The sequence below is a fragment of the Heterocephalus glaber genome, unplaced genomic scaffold (assembly GCF_053883595.1).
Source record: "Heterocephalus glaber isolate CG9 unplaced genomic scaffold, H.glaber_assembly_v1.0 deba00000281, whole genome shotgun sequence".
Lineage (NCBI taxonomy): Eukaryota > Metazoa > Chordata > Mammalia > Rodentia > Bathyergidae > Heterocephalus > Heterocephalus glaber.
Genome location: NW_028258139.1, coordinates 10,758,074 through 10,779,008, shown reverse-complemented (window position 1 = coordinate 10,779,008; position 20,935 = coordinate 10,758,074). Strand labels below are relative to the sequence as shown.

Sequence of the window (20,935 nt, the reverse complement as noted above, 5' to 3'; positions counted from 1 at the left end):
CTGCTTTCCAACCTGGACTCTGTATGACCCATTCTGCCCACAACCACAGGAGCAATCTTTCTGAAGATCAAATCACAGTGCTCCTTTGCTTAAAATTCCTCAATGCTCTCACAGTGCCCTTAGGACAAAATCTAAAATGTGGCCTTAGAAGACTCCACTAGAGCTAGCATTGCCGGTGTTTCTGATTTCAGTCTGAATCGCATTCTCCCTCAAACATATCACACTCATTCTCACCCCAGGGCATTTGCACAAGCTGTTGTCTTTTCCTAGAATTCTCTTCCCCTAGAGCACTGCATGGCAGGCTCCTTCTTTCTCATCATTTGATCTCAGCTCAAACATAATCTGTAGAAGCCTTCCCTAATCTCCCCAGATAAAGCATTCCTCCCCTTCATCATTCATTTTATATCTCATTGCTTTTATTTTCTAAGCAGCATGAGTTGTTTATTTGAGTTTTCACTGATTGTCTATCTTACCCAATTGGAATGGAGTAATAGCAGGCAAGGGGATTGAATTCTGATTCTTAGCACCTAGAATAATACTTATCACATAGTGGGGCTTAATAAATATTTCTTGGACTATATAGGTAAAATCAATTAAAGCCAGCCATTTGATCAGGAACCGAAATTCTGCAAGACCTTGCTATTCCTCAGCTTTGAGGCTCAGAACCTTTCTGAACTCCCACCTTCCCTGCTGAGCTCTGGCCTACTGATTCTGGATTTGCCATCTTGGAGATTTAGTTGTGCTCAGAGTCTCTCAAAGAGCTTGGAGATAATGCACTAAGCGATGGGAGACTGAAGTGAGATACAAAGAAGGACTTCCTCTGGGTGAGAACTGAGATGGTAAGAACAGGCCTTGGTAGAGAGAAGGGAAAGCAGCAAGAAGCATGGAAGTATCGTTAGCAATGGTTCAGGTGCGCTCTGCCATGCCCCTGGCCCACACCCCCCCAAATGGTTGAATCATTTCAAGTCCTTCTGTTCATTTCCTGCCTTCCTCATTTTGCTCTCCTACCCTAGGCACAGAGACAGCTCAGCCTTCTGGCTCAGGATCTCAGTTCTACTGGCACAGTTGGCCACTGTCAGAGGCCTTGCTGGGGCCTCCCTCTCCCTCCCCTAGGCCCTGGTGAGCTTGCAGGAGATGGGCTATGTTATGGGCTTTGCAGACAAGCTCTGAACTCTTGGTGAAGAGAAGTAGAGAAAGAGGCTAAGGGACTGCAAGGCCTCCATGGGAGGCTTCCCCAGGGGGTGGTTAAGAGTCCTTCTGCATGGCTGTGCCTGTGGGTCCCCACTTCAGACCTTGATCTTGGTTCCCAGGGGACCTGCCATGGACTGATAGAGGACAAGTCTCCTCCTGCTCCAGCCCACCTGGATCCCTCCCCGCCTTCCCATCTGTCCTCCCCTGAGCTGGCTTCTCACTGATCTCTCCATAGTGATCTTGTGCCTTCCTCTAAGTCAGCTTTTGTTTAAGATCACTGCAGCTTGGCTCGCAAACAGCCCCACAAAGCGCCTCACTCAGGCCACAGGCGACAGACAGCTTATCAAGACGTGAGCCTTTGCTCCTTGTCCCAACTGTCATCTTGGTGCTGCTTTGTCATCATGAATGACAAAACAAGACAGCTGTACTTGTGCATCCACGCATAACCACACAATGCTTGCATGCACGTGCACATGTGCACACACGCGCACAAAGGAATGACCCCTGTTGAGGGCCATGGTCTTCAGGAGTCAGACCTCACCCTTCCTTCCTTTGTCACCACGCGGTGTGGTTGACTGGACTGAGTCTGCAGAGGAGGCGGAGCCTCTTGCCTGTCTTCGATAACACAAGCCGGGACCTACCTGGGTCATAGAGGACCAGAGGGGACCAGAGATCTCAATCTACCTGCTCATTCTACTGGGCAGCTCCCAAGTGAAGCCCCAGGCTGGTGAGTTAAATATGAAGCCACTAGCTATTTGAAGAGCAGTAGAAGGCACTGGGGTGTGGGGGACTCAGAGCAGGTAAGGCAGGGTCCCTCTTATCAAACAGTTCACAATATAGGAAAGGAGAAAACCACACCACAGGAAGACACGATGCAACTTTTTCTGCGATGAGAACCACAAGGATGGCCCAGAAAAAAGCGCCATAGATCAGAGAAGGTCAAGACCTGTGGAATAAGCAGGGACACTTGATACAGAGGTGACATTCTGGTAGCTTTTATGGAAAGGGAGGCCAACCAGGGCTAGAGCGAGAACCCACCTCCAGGAGACAGGAAGGTGGGAACACCGAGGGGAAGTGACAGCCTGGCATGCTTGAAGGGCTGGATGCCCTGGGACATCTGTGCAGGGTAAGAGACAGTGACCTCACAGGAGGGCAGTGACACCACCCAGAGGTCTCTCCTCCTGGGATGGCAGGCCTGCCTCCTCCACTGCCCGGTTCACCTGGCAGGTTAGACAGGAGAGAGGGTGCAGGAGCTTCTGTCAGGGGCGCCCTGAGTCAAATGGGCTCTTCAGTCCCTACCCCAGCCCTAACACAGCCCCATCTGCCTGTATAATGCAGGCTTTCAGAGATGCAAGTCAAGGCTCCCAGCGGGGGTCCTTCTCCAAGCTGGGAGGTAGGACTCCTCTTCTGGCTTAGTGCCTGGCTTGCTCAGCCTTTGGATCAGCCACTTCATCTCTTGGAATATCAATTTCTCCGACTTGCTCAGTCCTGATTGGTTAGGAAAGAGGCCTCTGAATTCTTGAATGACAGTCTTTTCCCTTTGCACACCTCACCCATTGTAGATAAGATGAACTCCGGGAGCCAAGCTAGTGAGGCCAAGGCTGACCTTGGCCTTGGTTCTCTCAGGACTCCTCAGAGCTCACCAGGCAGCCCAGCTGCAGGCCTCCAAGTCTGCCTGCTCTGGTGTTTTGCTCCCCTAAATACTTCTAGCCTGGGGTGGTCACTCCTGAGGCTCAGTGAGTGTGTCCTCTGCATGACCATGTGACCTGACTTTGTGGGGTCAGGGCCCCTTTCTGGAGGGCCCTCAGGCATCTTGTGTCTCTGTGTGCCCTCACTGGTCCTCTTGCAAAATAAGTCAAGCCTTTGACTGAGAAGGGCTGGGCGCTTCCTTCTCCCACAGGTAGGATGGGAGGCACTGCCCTGGGTGCCTTTGAGAGAGGAGATAGACCAGCTTCCCAGGGAGGTTTTGGGACAGGAGTCAGTCCGTGGGCTGCCTGGGTCCTGCCCCCCTGTCCCCAAGCTGAAGGGGAAGAGGAGCAGCGAGCAGAGACAGAAGAAAGGAAGCAGCGCGGGGCCAGGGAGAACCTGGAGGAGCGCTGGGAAGGAAAATGGAGGTACCGGCAACACAGCTTTCCTCCCGCCTGGAGTTGGAAGCGATGAAGCCACAGGCGCTTCTGCCCACCGAAATGTGAGCGCCGCAAGGGCGAGGGCTGCCCTCGTGGCCGCGAGCCTCCGGCTGTGCGCGCGCCTGTGTGTGCTGCCGCCGCTGTCATCACGGATGTACCCCCGGCTGTCACTCCATCGCTGGCTCGGCTCGCTCGCGCACACGCACGCTCTCCTCCCTCGCCCTCTTACCTCTCCCCTATCTGGCTTCCTCCGCCCTCCCTCTTCCCTTCTCAGTTTGTTATTGACCCAGCAGCCCCATCCCCTCGTCCCCTGGCAGCGCAGTGCCGCGGGCTCTCCACCTCCTTCGCTGGGCGCTGTGTGCCAGCTCCCTGCTCCGGGTGAGTCCCACGCCGGCCGGCACCGAGCACCCTGCTCTCTGCTCAGTGGTGGAGTCTGCATTCGTAGCTACCTTATCTAAGGGGCTCAGCCCGAAGAAAGGTGAGTGTGAGCGGCTGGTGGGAGGATGGGGCGTGCTGGGTGGCTGGGGCACGGGAGCTGGGGACCACCTTTGCTGGGTCTTGGCCCTGTACAATCAGCAGCAGTGTCTCCTGGCTGGGCACTTGCTGGGGCTGGGAAAGCAGCTCGGGACCAGACACCTGGGCATCCCAAAGGTATAGAACATGGGAACTCGGACCCCACATAGTGCTGGGGACGTGAACTGTGCATTCCGCCAGGGAGGGGGCAGGGAGGCACGGAGAAGGGGAGGAGGGCAGTACTGGAGCCGGATGACAGCCCTGGGTGGCATAGAAACTGGTCCCTGCAGCATGAGGAGCAACAGCCTAGATGCTGTGCTCTCTACATGCCCTCTCTGCACAGGCAGCGGTGAGGAACTTGGGTGCTATGGGAAGGGTCCGGTACTGGAGACAGGGCTGGTAAGAAGAAGGCTTAGGGTGAGGACAGCAGCATGGAGGACCACACTGAGTGAGGCATGGGAGTAGATCTCAGACTCAGCCTTCCACACAGGTTGCCCAGAGGCTGGGTTGCTGTCCTTCAGGTGGCTGTCCTTGGACAAGGATGCAAGGGAGTCCTTTCCTGGCTAGACACAGGTTTACCCAGCTGTGGGTGAAGCCTCCCTGGTGGGTGTGTGACTGGAGGTGGATGAAGGAGCTGGGTCTTGCAGCAATTCCTTGCAAGCTCCAGGCCCTACTTCTAGCTAATCTGAGGGCCAGACAGGGAACCAGTTTCACAAGAACCCTCCCAGGGTGTCCCACTGCTACATACCCAGCCTTTTGCTGCAGGTGGCCGGATGCCTTGGTAGAGCTGTGCACTCAGCTTAATGGTCCATGGGCGGCCAGGCCACATCTACCTGGCTGCTTTACCCTTGGGGACACAGACCCCTGAGTTGGGCTAGGACAGTGGCTCTCTCAGTACCCCTGAGGCCCCTTTTGACAAGGCGGGATTCTGACCAAGAATGTGCAGTTCAAATTCCTGCAGGGCCAGGAAGGTCTAGGGCTAGGTTCCAATTGGCTCCCCACTACCCAGCTGTCTGCATTTCCAGAGGAGGGAAGTGATGTTGGCCCCAGGCTGTCCGGGCTTGTTGGCCACTGCCTCCTGTGACTCAGACTGACAGGCCGGCAGCTTAGATAACTACTGCGGGTGGGGGAGGGGAGGAAGCTGAGCACGTGGTGGTGGGCGGGGGAAGTCCAGCTGGCGGGGAAACCCAACAGTAGCTTCCAGGCGGCCAAGAGGAGCCCAGCACTTCCCACCCCCACCTCCCCACTAGCAGAAAGTCTCAGAGCTGCCAAAAGAGGGAGAGCAGGAAAGCCAGGCCCCGGGTGGCTGGGGAAGGAGGGAGGCTTCTTAATCAACCTATCTGATTTCTTTGGGGTGTGGCTGGAAGCAGGGTGTGGGACCCAGGGCTGACTGCTCCTGTTCCGATTCCCCAGACACAAGGGCTGAGGGGCCACAGCCGGGCCATAGGGCAGGGAGCAGGGGACCAGTGCACATGAAATGGCTGTGGCATCTGGGGAGCTCTGGGCGTGGGAACAGGAGGAGGGAGTGGGACAGAGGCGATGTGTACCCTCTCTGGGCCTTCTTCCTTCTGCCCCAGGTCAGGCCTCCCCATCCCTGCCCGAGGCCTCAGGAGCGAATGGTGGGAGCCAGTTCCACAGCCTCAGCAGACTTGCTCAGTTCACTCATGTGGGAGAGCAGCTCCTGAGAGGGGTGACTCAGGGGGCTTCCCTGCTCCGCTCCCATTCTGACAAGGGAATACAAGAGCAGGAAGTGGGAGTGAGAACGGGCAGGTGTTCTGAAGTGAGCCAGGAGGGCACATGTCTGTTCTAAGTACAAATATAGAGTGTTAGAACCCACTTCCTTGTTGCCTGGGCAGTGTGTGTTCTGGGGGAATGGGCAGGGAAGAGATTTGGAGTGTTTCCTAGAAGGGCCCATGGCCAGACAGGTGGCAGCAGCCTAGGGCACACGAGAAGCCTCCCTGCGGTCCTGTCCAACAGAATCCTGGGCCCCTTCTGCACAGGGCTCAGGCTGGCTTTCCCAGCTCTCTCAGCTCCCGGGGGTGGGGGGGGCTATAGGCTTCACCGCTCTGCAGAAGGAAGGGCATGGTGGACAGTAGACTGTGAAGGCCCTTCTGCAACTCTGGACTCTGGGTCTGGAATGCTAGGGGAGCAGAGGCCTTGATGCAGGGTGAGGAGCACACGGTAGGCAGCCACCCTAGCCCAGGAGTCAGGAAGCCCAAGAGGCATGAATTGGCTGGCTGGCTTGCTTGGACGCTTGACTGGAGGAATGAAGACAGAGGGGCTTGGAGGAAGGGCACAGACCCCAGACATGGGGTGAGTTTGTTGGTTTCTAGCAGGAGTCTGAGCCAACTGTCTACAGGAGAGATGGAAGGGGCAGGTATACCCTGGCCACCCTAGCCCTGACCCTCCACAGCGAATGAGAACCGTCGGACTGTTCCAAACTAGAGGGCTGAGGCAGGCGCCCCAAAGGGGAGGCTCTAGCCATCCTCCCAAGTCCCCACTCAGCTAGGCAGGAGCATGTGGAGCCTTCTGCTCCTCCTGCTTCCTCCCGCTTCATTACTCCTTCCCCTGGTGCCAGTCCCTGAGCCTGCAGCCTGCCCTCTCTTACCTCAGCATCCAGCCCAGCTAGGGAGGTTTCCCTGGATTTGTCACCACCACACCCGTGTCGTTACTGGAAAGAGGGGAGGCTGGGAGTGGTGAGCTGGTGAGTTGTTCCTTCATGGATGGGGAAGGGGGAAGAATTGCTGTCCTCTCAGCTCCAGTAAGATAGTGGATGAGGGAACACTGTCAGCTGTAAAGGTCTGTTCCTGCCTCTGCCTTCCTCCACCAGGAGCGCTATATGTGAGCAGCTGAGGGAATAGGACAGACCCAGGAGCTTATAAGGGTAACTGAGTCAGTAGTTTTGTTGCCAGACAGCTTGAGATCAGATCTATATTCTTCCATTTACTAAGTTTAAGCACGTTGCTTGATTTCCTGTGCCTCAGTTTCCCCAGCTACAAAATGTTGTTAATAATACTACTAATCTTAGAGAGTTGTATGAGCATTAAAAACACTAGGTAGGTGTTCGTAGCCATTGTTTCTTCAGGAAACCAAGGTTTCCTGAAGGAGGTGCTAACATCAATGCCCTGGCCTCTGCCCAGGTCCCAGATAACAGGCCTATGGATCCTCCAGGCTCACCTGGGCCCATGCTTTGCCTCCTGGGTGACTGTCCCCATGTGGAAGGTACCAGTCTAGTACTCCTCAGACTTGAACATTGACCCAAATTGTCTGGGATCTTGAAATGGAGATTCTGACTCTGTAATCCTGGGTGGGACCCAAGATTGGGTATTTCTAAAAGACTCTCAGGGTAGATGGCTGCTGGTACAGGGACTACACTTTGAGTAGCAAGGGGCAAGGTCAAACCCCATGTTCCTGGTCCTCAGGGGCTCCCCAGTTGACTGTATTTAGCTCCTCAGCCCCATTCACTAACGAGGAACCCAGTGAGTGAGACCACTGGGACCCAGCTCCTTCTGGCTGATCTGTCTCTGAGACTAGGACAAGAACCCAGCAAGCATGAGTAACGGGTCTAGTACTCCAAACTGATGCTGCTGAGACGCTAGAGAGGGGGTTCTTCGGGCAGGCCCTCTATTCCCACCCTGCATAGGAACCCCCTACTGTTAATTTATGGCAAAAGCTGGCTAGCGCTGCTCCCCTAGCTGCTCTTCAGCTTCCCAATGTAGGTCACCCCTTTCCTGAGGATGCTCGGCTTCTCAGGGGCAGGAAGGCCCTTTGGTTGGAGGTGTGTGGGTGGACACAGGGCCGAAGGGCTAGGAAGTGCTGGTTACCCTCCATCCCCTTGAGGGTTGGAGGCTCTGGTGTCCAATAGGAAGCCTAGGGGCAGGAACCCAGAGAGCATAGGGGTCTCCTCATGGACCTGGGGCTTTCTTTGCTCACATTTCTCCAAAGCACTCCAGTTAACGGTGTCCAGCTGCCTCACTAGACCATGCCATGGGTCTGCCATAGGTCATAGGGTCTGGCCCATCCTATTTCATGCACAGGGCATCCTGTTCAAGGGTAGGGATGGGGTGTCAGGCCCTGCACTCAAGGCTACCTGCTCTGCTGACTGGCTGTTTGCTGGTGGAGACCTGGCCTCCTCAGAGGGACTGACATTGAGTAGGTGGGTTGGGAATGAAGAGCCTATTAGGGTAGGCAGGAGCCTCAGGAAGAAGTGGGGTCTGAGGATGTCTGGGAGGGTCACTCTGTGGCCTGTGCCCCTGTAGGGAGCCGGAAGGAGTAAGAGCCAAGGCTGGACTGGCTTTCTGCCTCCCCATGGCCTGAGCATAGTAAGTGTCCTGGGTGAGCATCTCTTTCTGCTGCACCTGAGAAGTCCCAGACTGCTGCCAGCAAGGCGTGAGTGTGTGCATGTGTGTGAGTGTGTGCTTGTGCTAGCACATGCCTAGTTGCGCAGCTCTCCATGAGGGTGTGTTTGCATTACATGCTGACTGTGGCACTTAGAGCGTGTGTCTGGAAGGCCAGTGGGTGTGAACTCCACTTCGTGCACACATTAGTATTTCCCCCATAAGGGCCACTTCTGGATAACAGGCGCTGGGGAGCGGAGGAGTAGCCTGACTCAGAAGCCTACTATCCAGTCCATGACTTTCCGTGTGACCTTGAGCAAACTGCCTGGCAACTCTGTTTCTTGGGTGGCAGCTGACCTGCCTACTCTTTCACAGATGCAATGAGCTCTCCATGTGGGGGCTTCTGATTGAGCCCTGAAGGTCAGGGCTCAGGGGACACAGAGACTGTGGACGCTGCTGTCTGTGAGGGTGGGTGGCAGCACATACTGAATGCAGTGAGCATGCAGTGCTGTGAGCACCATGTGACAGTCCCCAGCCTGAGGGTAGTGGGAACAGATAAGAAGATGTTGCATAATCTGCCACTGTTCCCTCCCCATGGGGGAGGCACTGGTGTTTGCTCACACTTACGAGTTCGGAGTCCAAAGTAGGAGCATTCACCTAAACTTTTAAGGTGATGTACACTCAGTGTATGTTAACTCTTAAATCCCACCATGAAGTATCAAGACCATCACTTTGAGAAATAAGAAAGCTGAAGCCCAGAAAGTTTAAGCAGCTTGTTTGAAGGAGTGGCCAGATGGATTTGAGCCCAGAGCCTCCCCACCTGCGAATCTGAGCCGGAGCACGCTGGTCCTGGCCCAGAGAGGACTGGAGATGGAGAACCAGCGGCCCTAACTGCTGAGTGCTCAGGATCCACTCAGAAGGCCGGGTGAGGACCAGGCCCCCCCATCTCACATCTGTGCCCAGTCCCAGGGATTTGCTCTCCCAGTTCCTGCTGGACACTTCCCAAACTGGCGTCCTCACTAAACAGAGGAAGTGGGAGGAAAGACAGAGCGCAGTCTGACATACAGAGGCCACCCTGCTCCTGAGCAAGCTCATCTTGAGGCGCCAGCGAACAGGACACCGTGGTGGCCTCCTGAGGACCACTAGAGGTGGAGGGAGGCTTCAGAGGAGCAGGGAAGAGAGGGAGGGTGACAGGGGACAGAGGCCACGGGAGCCTCAGCAGGAGCCTAGTGGCTGAGGGGAATCTGCACAGGTCGCAGCTGACTTCTTGTGCTGGCCACTCAGGTGTCCAGCAGTGCCATCTACCTCCTAGTGGCCAGTCCCACCCTGCCACTGGCTCCTCCACTCTCAGAATCAAACAGGCCTATGGGGAGCTGCAGAGGGAGATTGCAGCAGGAACTACCTTGGGACCATGAATTTGGTAACCAAGGAAGGCCAAACTCTGAGAGCCAAGCAGGGTTGAGGGAACCACAACCTCTGGCCCCAGGAGGGAGCCGAGCGACCAGCATGGTCTTTCCAACCCAGCTGGTGAGCCATAGTGGTGGCATTTGCTTCTCTGATGGGGTCGGCGGGGTGGAGCTCTTGCTTCCTATGTAACTCTTAATGATGTCTGGAAGGAAGTGGGATGCAAAGGAGGCCTGTGTCGCGTTTAGGGGACAGTGGAGTGGGACAGTACCTAGAAGGCCCTGTTTGACCCCAGGAGGAGCACACTGCTCTCTGCACCTGGGCCTGCTCCCAGCCCTCTGTGATCTCACCCTTTCCTCTGTGTCTGTCTTTCCTGTGCCAGCAGCTGCTGCAGCATGAACCCCTGAGCTGATGAGTCTTATTATAGATTGGCTGGTGGAAGACAGAGCATCGCGATTCACCTCCAAACGGCAGTAGGGGGCTGCTGGTGGCTCACACCCAACCAGCCTGCCAGCAGACACTGTGACGGGTCTGTTTTCCACCTCCCTGGGGCCATGGTGAGCAAGGAGGGGCTGGCAAAACTGGGTCTGGGTGTGACTGGGGAAGTGAGCAGCACAGGTGAGTGCTGTGGCCTGAGACCTCACTCTGCTCACCTAGGAGAGACACACCTCAATTTTCCCCTCTGGGAGGTGAGGAAGCCCAGACAAAGGTGATTGTATTGCAAAGCAAACATTTTAGAGGTCATCATTTCAGTGCGGCAACAAGCAGAGGCAGAAACAGGGAGGGTACAGTCAGGGGAGAGGGGTGGATGAGCTTAGCGGGCGATTCTTGCATCCTCCAGCTCCAAGCCTGGGCTAAGGACTCTTGGGAAGCCCGAGGCTGACCCCCATCACCCCAGGGAGGTGAGCAGTTTCCTGGTTTCTCTCTTTCTGCTCCCCTTATATCTCTCCTTCCCCTCACACAGAGAATCATAGCTGAGAGGAGCAGGAGAGGGAAGGAGGAGTGTAAAGAGACACCGGGCCCTCTCCTTAACCCCTGGGCTGGAACAGGGCCTCAGAGGCCTGCCTCCGCCCAGCTCTTCTCTCTCTCTCAGGACTGACAAGCAGCACACACCAAGGGGCACCTCTCTGCCCAGAGCCGTGGAGAGCTCCGAGTTCACCATGCTGGCGCTGGGCAATGGCCCTGAGCCCAGGACCCGGCGGATCTCCTGTGAGTACTTCTGGGCCCCTGTGAGTACACTGGGCTGGGGAGGGGGTTCCCATGGTGTGGAGTGGGGTTTCTTTAGGCTGTAGGGAGGCCGAATACTGAGTTTCCTGGGATGCCCAAGGCCTGGTTTCAGGAAATCAGATTCCTGCCCATAGTAAAGATGTTGAGGCAACCAAAGAAAACCACTGCCGAGCACTTTAGTGGTTAAACTGGGAGGTGTAGGCCATGACACTGGTTCTGTCTCCCTAGATGAGTCTCTTGTGCCTTCTCCCCAGCTTTGGGTGACCTGATAGTAAGAGAAGAGCTCTGCTGGAGAATGGCCAGGATTCCCGAGTTTTAAATAGAATCGATGCCACCTGAGTGTGTCCGGCGTATGTTTGTCAGGCCATGCGTGGAGCCTGGCAGGAAGTTGCCCCCCCGCCACCAACCCAGCTCTCTCACGGGTGGCTGCTCTCTTGCCTTGCCTTGAACCCGGAGACATCTCGTAGGCCCTTGATGTCTCTCTCCCCAACTCTTGCATCCCATGGGGTGTGCAGTTGGACCTCTCCCCACTCTGCACATGGGCACACGGAGGTACAAGTATTAATGCCAGACTCCCTGGTAAATTGACAGGTGACAGGAGCATTCTCTTCACCTGAGGCAAAGGGCCAATGCAAAGTGAGGGCCAGTTTGCCCAAGGCTACCTGGTAAGAGGTAACAGTGGCCTGAAGGGATGTTATTCTGCCTGACTTCTCCCTTGGCTGCACTCAGCCTGTGATCCCGCTGCCCCATGGCATGAGCAGCCTGAATTATTCACCACGTGAGAGTGGCTGCTCCCAGCAACCCAGATCCTTTTCAACCTCATTCTAGGATCACTCAACACCTCGCAATAGAAGATGATGTGTTTTTTTTTGTCACCAGAGCTTTCTTTTATGCTACCCTGAACTTCGGTGGGGGGGGGGGGGAGGAGGGACTGTGGTTTTCAAAATGTTCTCTCCTTGTCCTGATGCCAGTTCTTTCTCAGAGGGGCGGATAGTGGCTTCTAGTTAGGTTCATCCTTTTGAGAGGGAAGCTGGATAAATTGAACCCGTCTCCCCCAAGGTAAAGTCTGAGTAGTGTTGATGATCAAGTAGCTTGGGGGAGTGTATAGGGCAGGCTGACTGGCAGCAGATAGGCTCAGAGAAGTGAGAGGGTAGGAGGTCATGGAAGGTAACCCCAGGTGACCCCAGATAGCCCAGAGAGGTCTCCAGTTGGCTTCTGTGACTGAGCCAGTGCTCATTAGCCACTAAGAACAAACAGGCTCAGGTGTCAGGCTAGCAGTGTGTCTCTGGGCTGTTATTGGTCTTCCAGGCAGGGGTAGGGTAGAGTGCCTCTCTGCTCTGTCAAGTCCTGCCTTTTGGGACATCAGATGACTGGACACCTACCAGACAGAGATTTGAGACTGTCCCACCCAGTCACTCAAATATTCACGTACATCTGGAGGGGGCCAGCTGGGTGTGCACTGGGTCTGACCATCACCAGTTTCCCAACCAGGATCTTTCCTTGGCTTGGTGGAGTTGGCTTAGCAGTACAGAAGTGTTTTGAGCTCATCTTTACCCCCTTCACAATGAGCAGGGTTCCTGACATTAGGAGAACAGTTGGGGAGGGTTTTGAGATCACTCCTAGAGAGAGGGCTGCTTCACAATGGAAGGAGATGCTCTCTTCCACTGTCCTCTGAGGGTCACTTCACCCAGCTCTTCCAAGATTGGACCCCCTGTGTGCTACTCAGAAGGGTCTTGGGCAAAAGGTGGGACCATGAAAGGCATTCTGTTAATGGATCCATCATGCAGAAATGCTGCCCAGCAGCCCCCAGGAACAGAAGGCAGGGTAAGAGAGTGGGTGGTTTTAGTATAAGATTGGTGGAACCTCTCCTGGGGCCCGCGGCTTACCAATGTTGGGCTGGTGCTGTGCACCTTATCCTTGTCATTCCCACAGTGCTCTTCAGAGGGTGCCCAAGATGGGACTGGGCTCCCAAATTTCACACTAAGTTACTGCCCCTGCTTGGATGTGGGATTCAGGTAAATGGGACAGCATCTGGGAAGTTGTAGGGGACAGAGTGAATGGCACACTTCTGCGATCTCCCTCCTCCAAGCAGAGCATGGCTCAGCCCCCTACAGCTCCAGGGTGTAAGGAAGTGCAGTGAGGAAGCACCATCAGCATAGCCTTTGTCTTTTGGAAAGAGAGAATCTTTCAGTGGAGTAGGAATGTGGGGGCAGGCTTCTCTGACATCCCCTTGTCTTTTATTTTGCCAACATCTATGGTGTCAGAGGACCCAAGCTCCTATGGAAATCAACCATGAGTGGCCTGTGAGTAGGGAGTTCATTGTCACTGTGCACAGGAATGTCTTGTCCTCTGGGCTCAAGCCTGAGTGAGTCACTCTACTGAAGTGATTTCTTTGTCTGATGTGCAGTGAGGCAAGGACCTGCTGGCGCTGTGTGATGTCCATTAACATAGAAGTGTCTTTGGACTTGTTAATTACCTTTTTGTGTGGTTAATAAGTGAGCAGTGATTGTGGCTTGTGCCAAAGAAGATAAAGCCCACAGGCCATTATGATGTGGACTAGGAGGAGGGAGCAGAGGTGGGGGCGGTAAGTCCCAGCCTGTTGCTTTACGTTGCCTGTGGGCCTCTCCCCCAGGGATCACCTGCTGGATTGCTCTCTGTGCTGTGGAGGCCCTTCCCACTTGCCCTTTCTCCTGCACCTGTGACAGCCGAAGTCTGGAGGTGGACTGCAGCGGCCTAGGTCTCACCACAGTGCCCCCAGATGTGCCTGCAGCCACCCGAACCCTCTTGCTCTTGAACAATAAGCTGAGTGCCCTGCCAAGCTGGGCCTTTGCCAACCTGTCCAGCCTGCAGCGGTTGGACCTGTCCAACAACTTCCTGGACCAGCTGCCCAGCTCTGTTTTTGAGGACCTGGCCAATCTGACAGAGCTGCAACTGCGCAATAACAGCATCAGGACCCTGGACAGGGACCTGCTGCAGCACTCGCCCCGACTCCGCCACCTGGACCTGTCCATCAATGGCCTGGCCCAGCTGCCCCTGGGGCTGTTCGATGGACTCCCTGTTCTTCGCTCCCTTTCGCTTCGCTCCAACCGGCTGCAGAGTCTGGACCGGCTGACATTCGAGCCCCTGTCGAGTTTGCAGCTACTGCAGGTTGGGGACAATCCCTGGGAGTGCGACTGTAACCTTCGAGAGTTCAAGCACTGGATGGAGTGGTTCTCCTATCGAGGTGAGCTCAGGGGCCTTCTTAGACAGAAGGAGCCAGGGCTACCCTGGCTGGAGGCTTTATCCTGGGACGGGGATGAAGTCTGGGGAGAGAAAGGGTGACTACCTCGTTGTCAAGTAGGCAGGAGGAGTCACAGGTCTCTCTTGAGATGAGGAGCTGTTGTCCTTCCCACCATCAGGCAGAGAGGCTGTTCCGCTCTTCCCTTACTGCACCCCTTTCTGCTCTGTGTCCTCCTCACTGTTTTCAGCTTCTTCCTTTTCTCTTCAAGTCACTTTAAGGGTTCACTGTAATTTGATCTCACTTTTGTACGTTTAAAAAGGGAATTTAAAGATACAGTATGCTTTTCTTCTTCTTTTTTTTTTTCTAGACCTCTGAACCCTACCAGGTAGTATTTTTGCCTTTGGGCTTCCTTGGTACTTCTTCCAAACAAAACAGCCACCTTTTAAGTATCTACCCTTACAGGAGTGTGAACTGTAACTGAAATCAACAGATGCAACCAAATTTTCCTTTGGATGCTGCTGCTGACTTCTCCTTCAAAGAAGTTTGCTATCAAAACTATTAATAAGAAGCCAGATGGTTTCAGCTTTACTTTCTTTCCCTTACTCCCTTTTTTAAAACCTGGAAAAGTCCTGAAATGATCTGTGAAATGATCAAATGAAATGCAAAGAGGAGGAATAATTAAGCATAGTGGGTAAAAGTGCCAGAGATGGGTTTGAATTTTGTTCCTGTCACCCACTAGCCATGACCTTGAGAAAGTTGATAAACTTCTGTCTATGGCAGTGTGTCACTTGTAAAATGTGGAGAAAAGCAGTATGTAATGAGGTCATTAGGAAGATTAAATAAAGTAATGCATATAAGGTATCTTGTAAGGTACGAGCATAAAGTAAGTCCTCTATGAAACATTCATTTCCTTGCTCATTTGGTAGAATTACACATAAAATCAAGAGCACTTGATAAGCTACAATTTGGTGCCCAGCACAAAATGCATGTTTGATGAATGAATCAATATTAAAACTCTGGGAAAATAATGCAAACTCTTTTCATTAGTCTTACTATTTTCGTTTCCTATCCAGCCACTAACTCAACTATGTGCGTGTTATCCTAATGCTTTAATGAAAATATTTTACAAACTATAAAATGCATGAAATGTTAGTCACTACAATTTCTCTCGTTTTTGTGAGTAGGGAAATAATGATTAATACTGTTGTATAGTTTCCAGTGTACAAATATCTTTTCATGCATGTTATCTATTTTAATCTCTCTGGCAGCTAATTGAAGTAGGCATTCTTATTTTACAGCTAAGAAAAATAAGACTCAGAAGTAATTAAATAAGTAATTTTCACAGGATGATGCAGCCAGGTTTCAACCTTGGGTCTCCTGAGCAGGAAAATGAGGTCACTTCCCTCTCACTGCCAGCTCTTTGCTGTGTGCAGGGCCGTCGGCAAAGGTGGCCTGCATGCATGCCCACTGGGCCTCGCCTGGCTATAGCCCACCCAAGTGGTCAGTGGCACAGGGAGCTAGAAAGCAGGTGTGTGCAACCCAGACTGCTGTGTTACCCTTAGACGACATCCTTGCCCTTCACACCGTCATCAGGGACTGAATTCCTAGTGAAAAAGGCCGTGGGATGAGAATGTGTATTTTCCCGGCGTTTTCAATAGCAGATTTGTTTTCAACTTTGCACTCCTTTAAAAAAAATCCTGGGATGTTTTCATCAGCATCTTGGTAAGATTGATGTCTATTGTATGGGGAGACTTAGGGCGGCTGGCTTGGGAGAGGGAGGTGGCAGTGATGGAGTGGCTGGAGCCGGCTGTGCGGCAGGGTGTCTATTGCTTGTCTAGACTTCACTGGAAGCTGACAGAAGGCCAAAATCCAACTCTCACTTCCTAGAGGACTTCTCGGCAGATTATTGTTCTCAGCTGCTGTCTCTCTTGCCGCACTCCAGTCCTGCACTTATATTCCCTGAATGTGCCTGGCTTCACCATTGTTTTGAAGACTGCATGGCAAACCCGCGTCTCCTCACTGCTCACACAGCCTGCTCAGCGCAGCCTCCCCCTGCCCTCATGTGTCTCCCAGGTCCCTTCCCAAGATGCCTTTGCCTGAGTGTCTCTGGGTGGGGTCACTGACGATGAGCCCACAGATTGTTCCTGACAGGAACAGGAAAACACACTTGCCCAGATTTTCTCTCCCTACTCCAAGGTGGTATTTTCAGGCAGCCAAAAGTCCTGTATGGAGGAATGTGCCCTGAGGGCTTTGACTTTTGTCCTTTTTGTGAGAAGGAAGAACCCTGGAAGGATAAGAGACTGTGCTGAAAATACTGTCCTGGGTTCACAGACAGGCAACGAGCAGCTGGCAGAGAAGAAGCCAACTGTAGCCTAGGCAGGGATGTGACTCTGTGTTGCAGCCCTTTCCTGAGCATCTCCTCCACGTTGCCACCGTCATTCTCCATAGGTCAGGCAGGCTTTACTGAAATGGTCGTGTGTTTCTCTATGTAATGGAAATATGGATAATATCCATTTTCTATAGCTTCTCTAGGGAGCAAATGACAGGAGGTATGCAACCTGTCTACCGTAGTGCTTGGCTCTGCTGATTCCCCTCTACCCTTCCTGGTGTATAGACAGTAGTTGCAGGTTGACTGCCTTAGACTATACCTTCTGGGCCGTCTGTTTTGGGGGCCTGGGGATGAGGAAAGATAGCTCAGGTTCTTGATGTCTGCTCAACCCCTCCTTTTGTCTCCCCTGGATTCAGGGGGGCGCCTGGACCAGCTTGCCTGCACCCTACCCAAAGAGCTGAGGGGGAAGGATATGCGCGTGGTTCCCATGGAGATGTTCAACTACTGCTCCCGGCTGGAGGACGAGAACAGCTCATCTGGGCTGGATGCTCCTGGGCCACCCTGCACCAAGGCCAGCCCAGAACCTGCCAAGCCCAAGCCTGGGGCTGAGCCTGAGCCAGAGCCCAGCACAGCCTGCCCCCAGAAGCAGAGGTATAGGCCAGTGAGTGTGCGGCGAGCCATTGGCACAGTGATCATTGCAGGAGTTGTTTGCGGCATCGTGTGCATCATGATGGTGGTGGCTGCTGCCTACGGCTGCATCTATGCCTCCCTCATGGCCAAGTACCACCGCGAGCTCAAGAAGCGCCAGCCCCTGATGGGGGACCCTGAGGGTGAGCATGAAGACCAGAAGCAGATCTCTTCTGTGGCCTGAGAGCCCACCTGCCTGGCCAGGTAGGAGGGGTAGGGAGAGCACAACGGCGGTTGCTCTGGAGAGGCTGGTCCTTCCCCTCCATCATAGTCCCTGCCTTGGCTTGACACTGGCCACTGCCTCTCCCAATTCCCTGCAGCCCTCCAGCGGAGCAGCTGCAGTGTGGTCATCTCCATGAACTTCCGAGTCTCTGTGGAGGCCACCAAATCTCTGGAGCACCTGAGGACTCTCTCGGAACTTCTGGCCACAGGGAAGAAAAGATGTGTGTGCAAGAGGAGCCCTGTCACAGCCGGGTGACTCTTCCTTCCCCTCGCTCATTCCCACTGCCACTGCACTTAGGGTTTAGGGAGCAAGGGATATGGGAGCCAGGGATAGATTTTTGTGGCTTTTTTTTTTTTTTTTAAACTAGAGAGATATTCTTAAACTTCCTGCAGCGGAAAGCTGGGTCCAACTTTCAACAGTGTACTAATGTGCAAACTCCAAACAATAATCTCGACCCAGTACTTAGAAACACAATGCTGTGATTACAACATCCTCCCTTGGCAATGCCGTTAGGTCCCTGTGTCTGCTGTAGACCACACCGACCACACTGCTCCTGATTTCACTCACTCTCACACACGTGCTGGACACCTTCGGCACAGATGGGGTCTCCTTGGGTCTCTCGCCCCCAGGCCGCAGAACCTCCTGCTTGCTGACCGCAGTCTTCTCCAGTCAATTGGGCGGCGGGGAGGGGAGGGAGGATCCCAAATCAATAACTCGCTGGGTTCCTTTGAGATCCTCTAAAGTGGGCCACAGTGGTGCTGCTGGATAAGCCTGTCCATCACCATGGCAACCTGCTCACACCTCTCCTGCTGGGTTTTCCAGGGACCTGGCCCAGAGGCCTGGAGGCTGCTGCCTATGTAAATGGCAGCCTCTCCAGAGCTCAGCCACATATTATGGGTGTTTCCTCTGAGCTGCCGGTTCATCCTCATTGTCAGGCCCCAGGGAACACCCTCCACCTTCAGCTCTGTAGCCTGCAACCTCAGCTCTGCTCCTCTGCCCCCCCCCCCCGACTCCCTCCATCTCCAGTTTCCTCTGCCTGCAACCTCAGGGCTGGCACTGAACTGTGCTGTGGTCCTCCTTGGGGAAGCAGGTGGCAGACAGATGGCACAGTGGCCCTTGCAGAGGCTCAAGGCTTACCAATACATCGCTAACAGATACCAGGAGCAGGGACAGGACTGCCACATCCCGTGCAGAGGAGCCCTCAGCACTGAGGCCTCTTCCTGGGTGAAGATAGTGGTTTGTTTACTTAACAGGGCTTCTAATTGCAGCTGGACTGTGGTCTAAACCAGAGGGTGGGCCAGGGACAGAGACACCTGCCCGAGTCAGGTAGATTTCAGGGTATTTGCCTCCTGTTCTAGGCTGCCTCCTCCTTAGGAGTCTAATGTCTGGTGAGTACCTGGGTCTCCCTCTGCTGGACCCCACTTCCTCACGCTCAGAGAGGGTCAGGAGGTGCCAGGTTGGCTTCTGGCTCTAAGGCGGGGCTCTTTGGTGATAGCACAGGAAGAGGCCAGCTAGACTCTGAAGGTGTCAGAGCAGGACAGGGTAAGTCCAGCTGCCCCTCTCCCTCCAAGCCTCCCTACTCAAAGAGGAGAGTGATAGAAGAGGTGGGTGGAGAGCCTTCGAGAGGTCATCTCCATAGGTGAACAGAGGGCACCTCAGCAGGCTGCTTATCCAGATCACATGCCCCTTTGGCTGGGGCACAGTCTTCCTTTCTCTTCGGGCTTGTGGGCTGATACCAGATCTGGGAATTTTCTAAAGGGACTGGGGGGAGGGAAGGTTGTTGTCAGTGGTGGTATCTTTAGCCTGAGACAGAAGATTTTTAAAGGCAAAATTATATTTCTGGTTTGTTGTTTCAGAAGACCAATAAAGACTGTATTTTCCTATGTACTTCCTGGTTTCATTGGGTGGGAAGGGGACGTGGGTGTTGAGAAAATCACTTCCTGCTCCCTCACCTCCCCAGGCAGCAGATGAAGTGCTGAGGGACATCAGTGTGATACGCAGAGCTCCATGTGACAGGTGGGTGCCCCCTGCCTGGCACCCAGGGCCTCAGGTTGCTGATAGGAGAGCAGAGGAGGCAGCATCCTGGAGCAGGACAAGGCTTGGCAGCTGGGAGCATGGATATGCTGGAGTTTTAAATCTACCCACGCTCTGGCCTGACATCTGGTAGCATGGGCCTCTGGCTGGTTTCCCTGGGCGGCGCTGGGCCTTGTGAAGGTGAGCTGGAGACCCTGCTATGGCTCCATGCCCTGGGGTGCTTGTCCACCCTGGCTTGATGGAATGAATTCTGCCAGTCAAGGACAGATGGGTCAGTGTGGCGGGAGGCTTGCGTTTGCCCAGAGGATCTGCTGGATGCTGGGAGGGGAGAGAGGGCAGTTCAAGGGGCTTCTCTGCTGTCTGGGTCGTTAGCCCTGTTTGCTGGAGCCCCGTTTAACCCTTTCCATAGTGGCCTTACAAGGCTGAGTTTTGACACAAGCAGACCACACTTGGTGTTCACAGGTATGATGTCCCTGACAGGGCTCACTGTGTGGGGATTGGAATGAGGGACTGGCACGCAAGGTCCCTGGGACTAGTAGACCAAGACATGAAGGGCCGACATAGGTCTCTGTGATGAAGACACATGTTACTCAACCATCGTGGTTCCCAGAGGGAGCCCCTCAGAGGTCTGAAGACCAGACCTACATTTAGGTGGGGGCAACCTCCGGTATCTCTGGACAGCAGGACATGGCTCTCTGCTGGGGTGGGAATGTCTTGCAGGACATGCTGCAAGTCAAGTGGTTAGAGGAACATATTCTGCCTGTCCTGGAACCACCATCATTGTGCGGGACCATACTGTTCAACCAGGATCTAGAGGACATTGAGAGTTGGAAATGGATCCTGACCAGAAGCTGTATTTCTAGATATTTTACAGGAGCTCTTGAAAAACCACCTGCCTACAGATAGCAAGGATTCCATCTCATCCACCTGCCCTCTGTCTAAGTTGCGGACGCACACAGCATGTGGCTGCCCTGACACTGAGTCCCCTTCTCCTGCCTTCTCTTGCTCAGTGCACAGCACCACAATGCAGCCCCCACCACAGACCTTGTCCACTCCTGGAGCCTCCAGGGTCCACAAACAAACCACCTGCTTCTCCTTGGTTAATAGGCCCAGCTGGCCCCAGGGTCAGGGAGGCTGAGCCATACATAGACCAAAGAAGGAAATGACAAAATGAGATGAAAAAAAAAAAATTGCAATGTCAGGTCTCCAGCGCCTCATCCTTTTCCTACCACATCTGCACACCCTAGAGCAGCAGAGTGACTGTCTGCAGTGAGTTAAATTAGAGGCTCTGGGACATGGTTTCTATGGCAACCCCTCACGGCTCTAATTCAGCCCTGAGTTAAAAATGATATCGAATAATTGGAGAGTGCAGGAAAGCACAGGCAGCTCCTGGCCTGTATTTCTGCTCCTTCCCAGGCCTTCGGGTGCTCAGGGGAGCAGGGTAGACACAGGCCCAGCTGGGACCACAGGAGGGCCTTTAGCAAGATAAGTTTGGGATCACAGCTTGTCCTGGAGATGGGCCTGGGACTCGTGTGCTGTGGGCTAAAGAAGGAGGGTGCCGGGATGTCATGAGTCTCTGCTGAACGTTGTCAGCTGCACCTGGGATTCCTGGGGATGCCAGTATTTCCCACGGGGGCTGCCCAT

General features: G+C 54.0%; 2 protein-coding genes across 6 annotated transcripts in view; one reads left to right on the top strand and one right to left on the bottom strand.

The window, feature by feature from the left end:
• The window catches only part of Cacna2d4 (calcium voltage-gated channel auxiliary subunit alpha2delta 4), a 110,466-nt gene that overhangs the window by 28,120 nt on the left and 61,411 nt on the right, over window positions 1-20,935 (bottom strand). The window lies entirely within an intron of this gene.
• Lrtm2 (leucine rich repeat transmembrane protein 2) lies at window positions 2,401-19,144 on the top strand. 5 transcript variants are annotated; one of them, XM_013068940.3, is made up of 7 exons: window positions 2,406-3,795; window positions 8,884-9,092; window positions 9,957-10,128; window positions 10,665-10,780; window positions 13,431-14,021; window positions 16,764-17,238; window positions 17,355-19,144. In XM_013068940.3, exons 4-6 carry the CDS (start codon window positions 10,732-10,734, stop codon window positions 17,216-17,218), a joined length of 1,095 nt encoding a protein of 364 aa, XP_012924394.1. In that variant the 5' UTR covers window positions 2,406-3,795; window positions 8,884-9,092; window positions 9,957-10,128; window positions 10,665-10,731; the 3' UTR covers window positions 17,219-17,238; window positions 17,355-19,144. The 5 variants fall into 5 exon arrangements, with proteins under 5 accessions (XP_012924398.1, XP_012924401.1, XP_012924394.1 ...); XM_013068944.3 differs by having other exon boundaries at window positions 2,401-3,795; window positions 9,954-10,128; window positions 16,764-19,144; XM_087182708.1 differs by lacking the exon at window positions 8,884-9,092.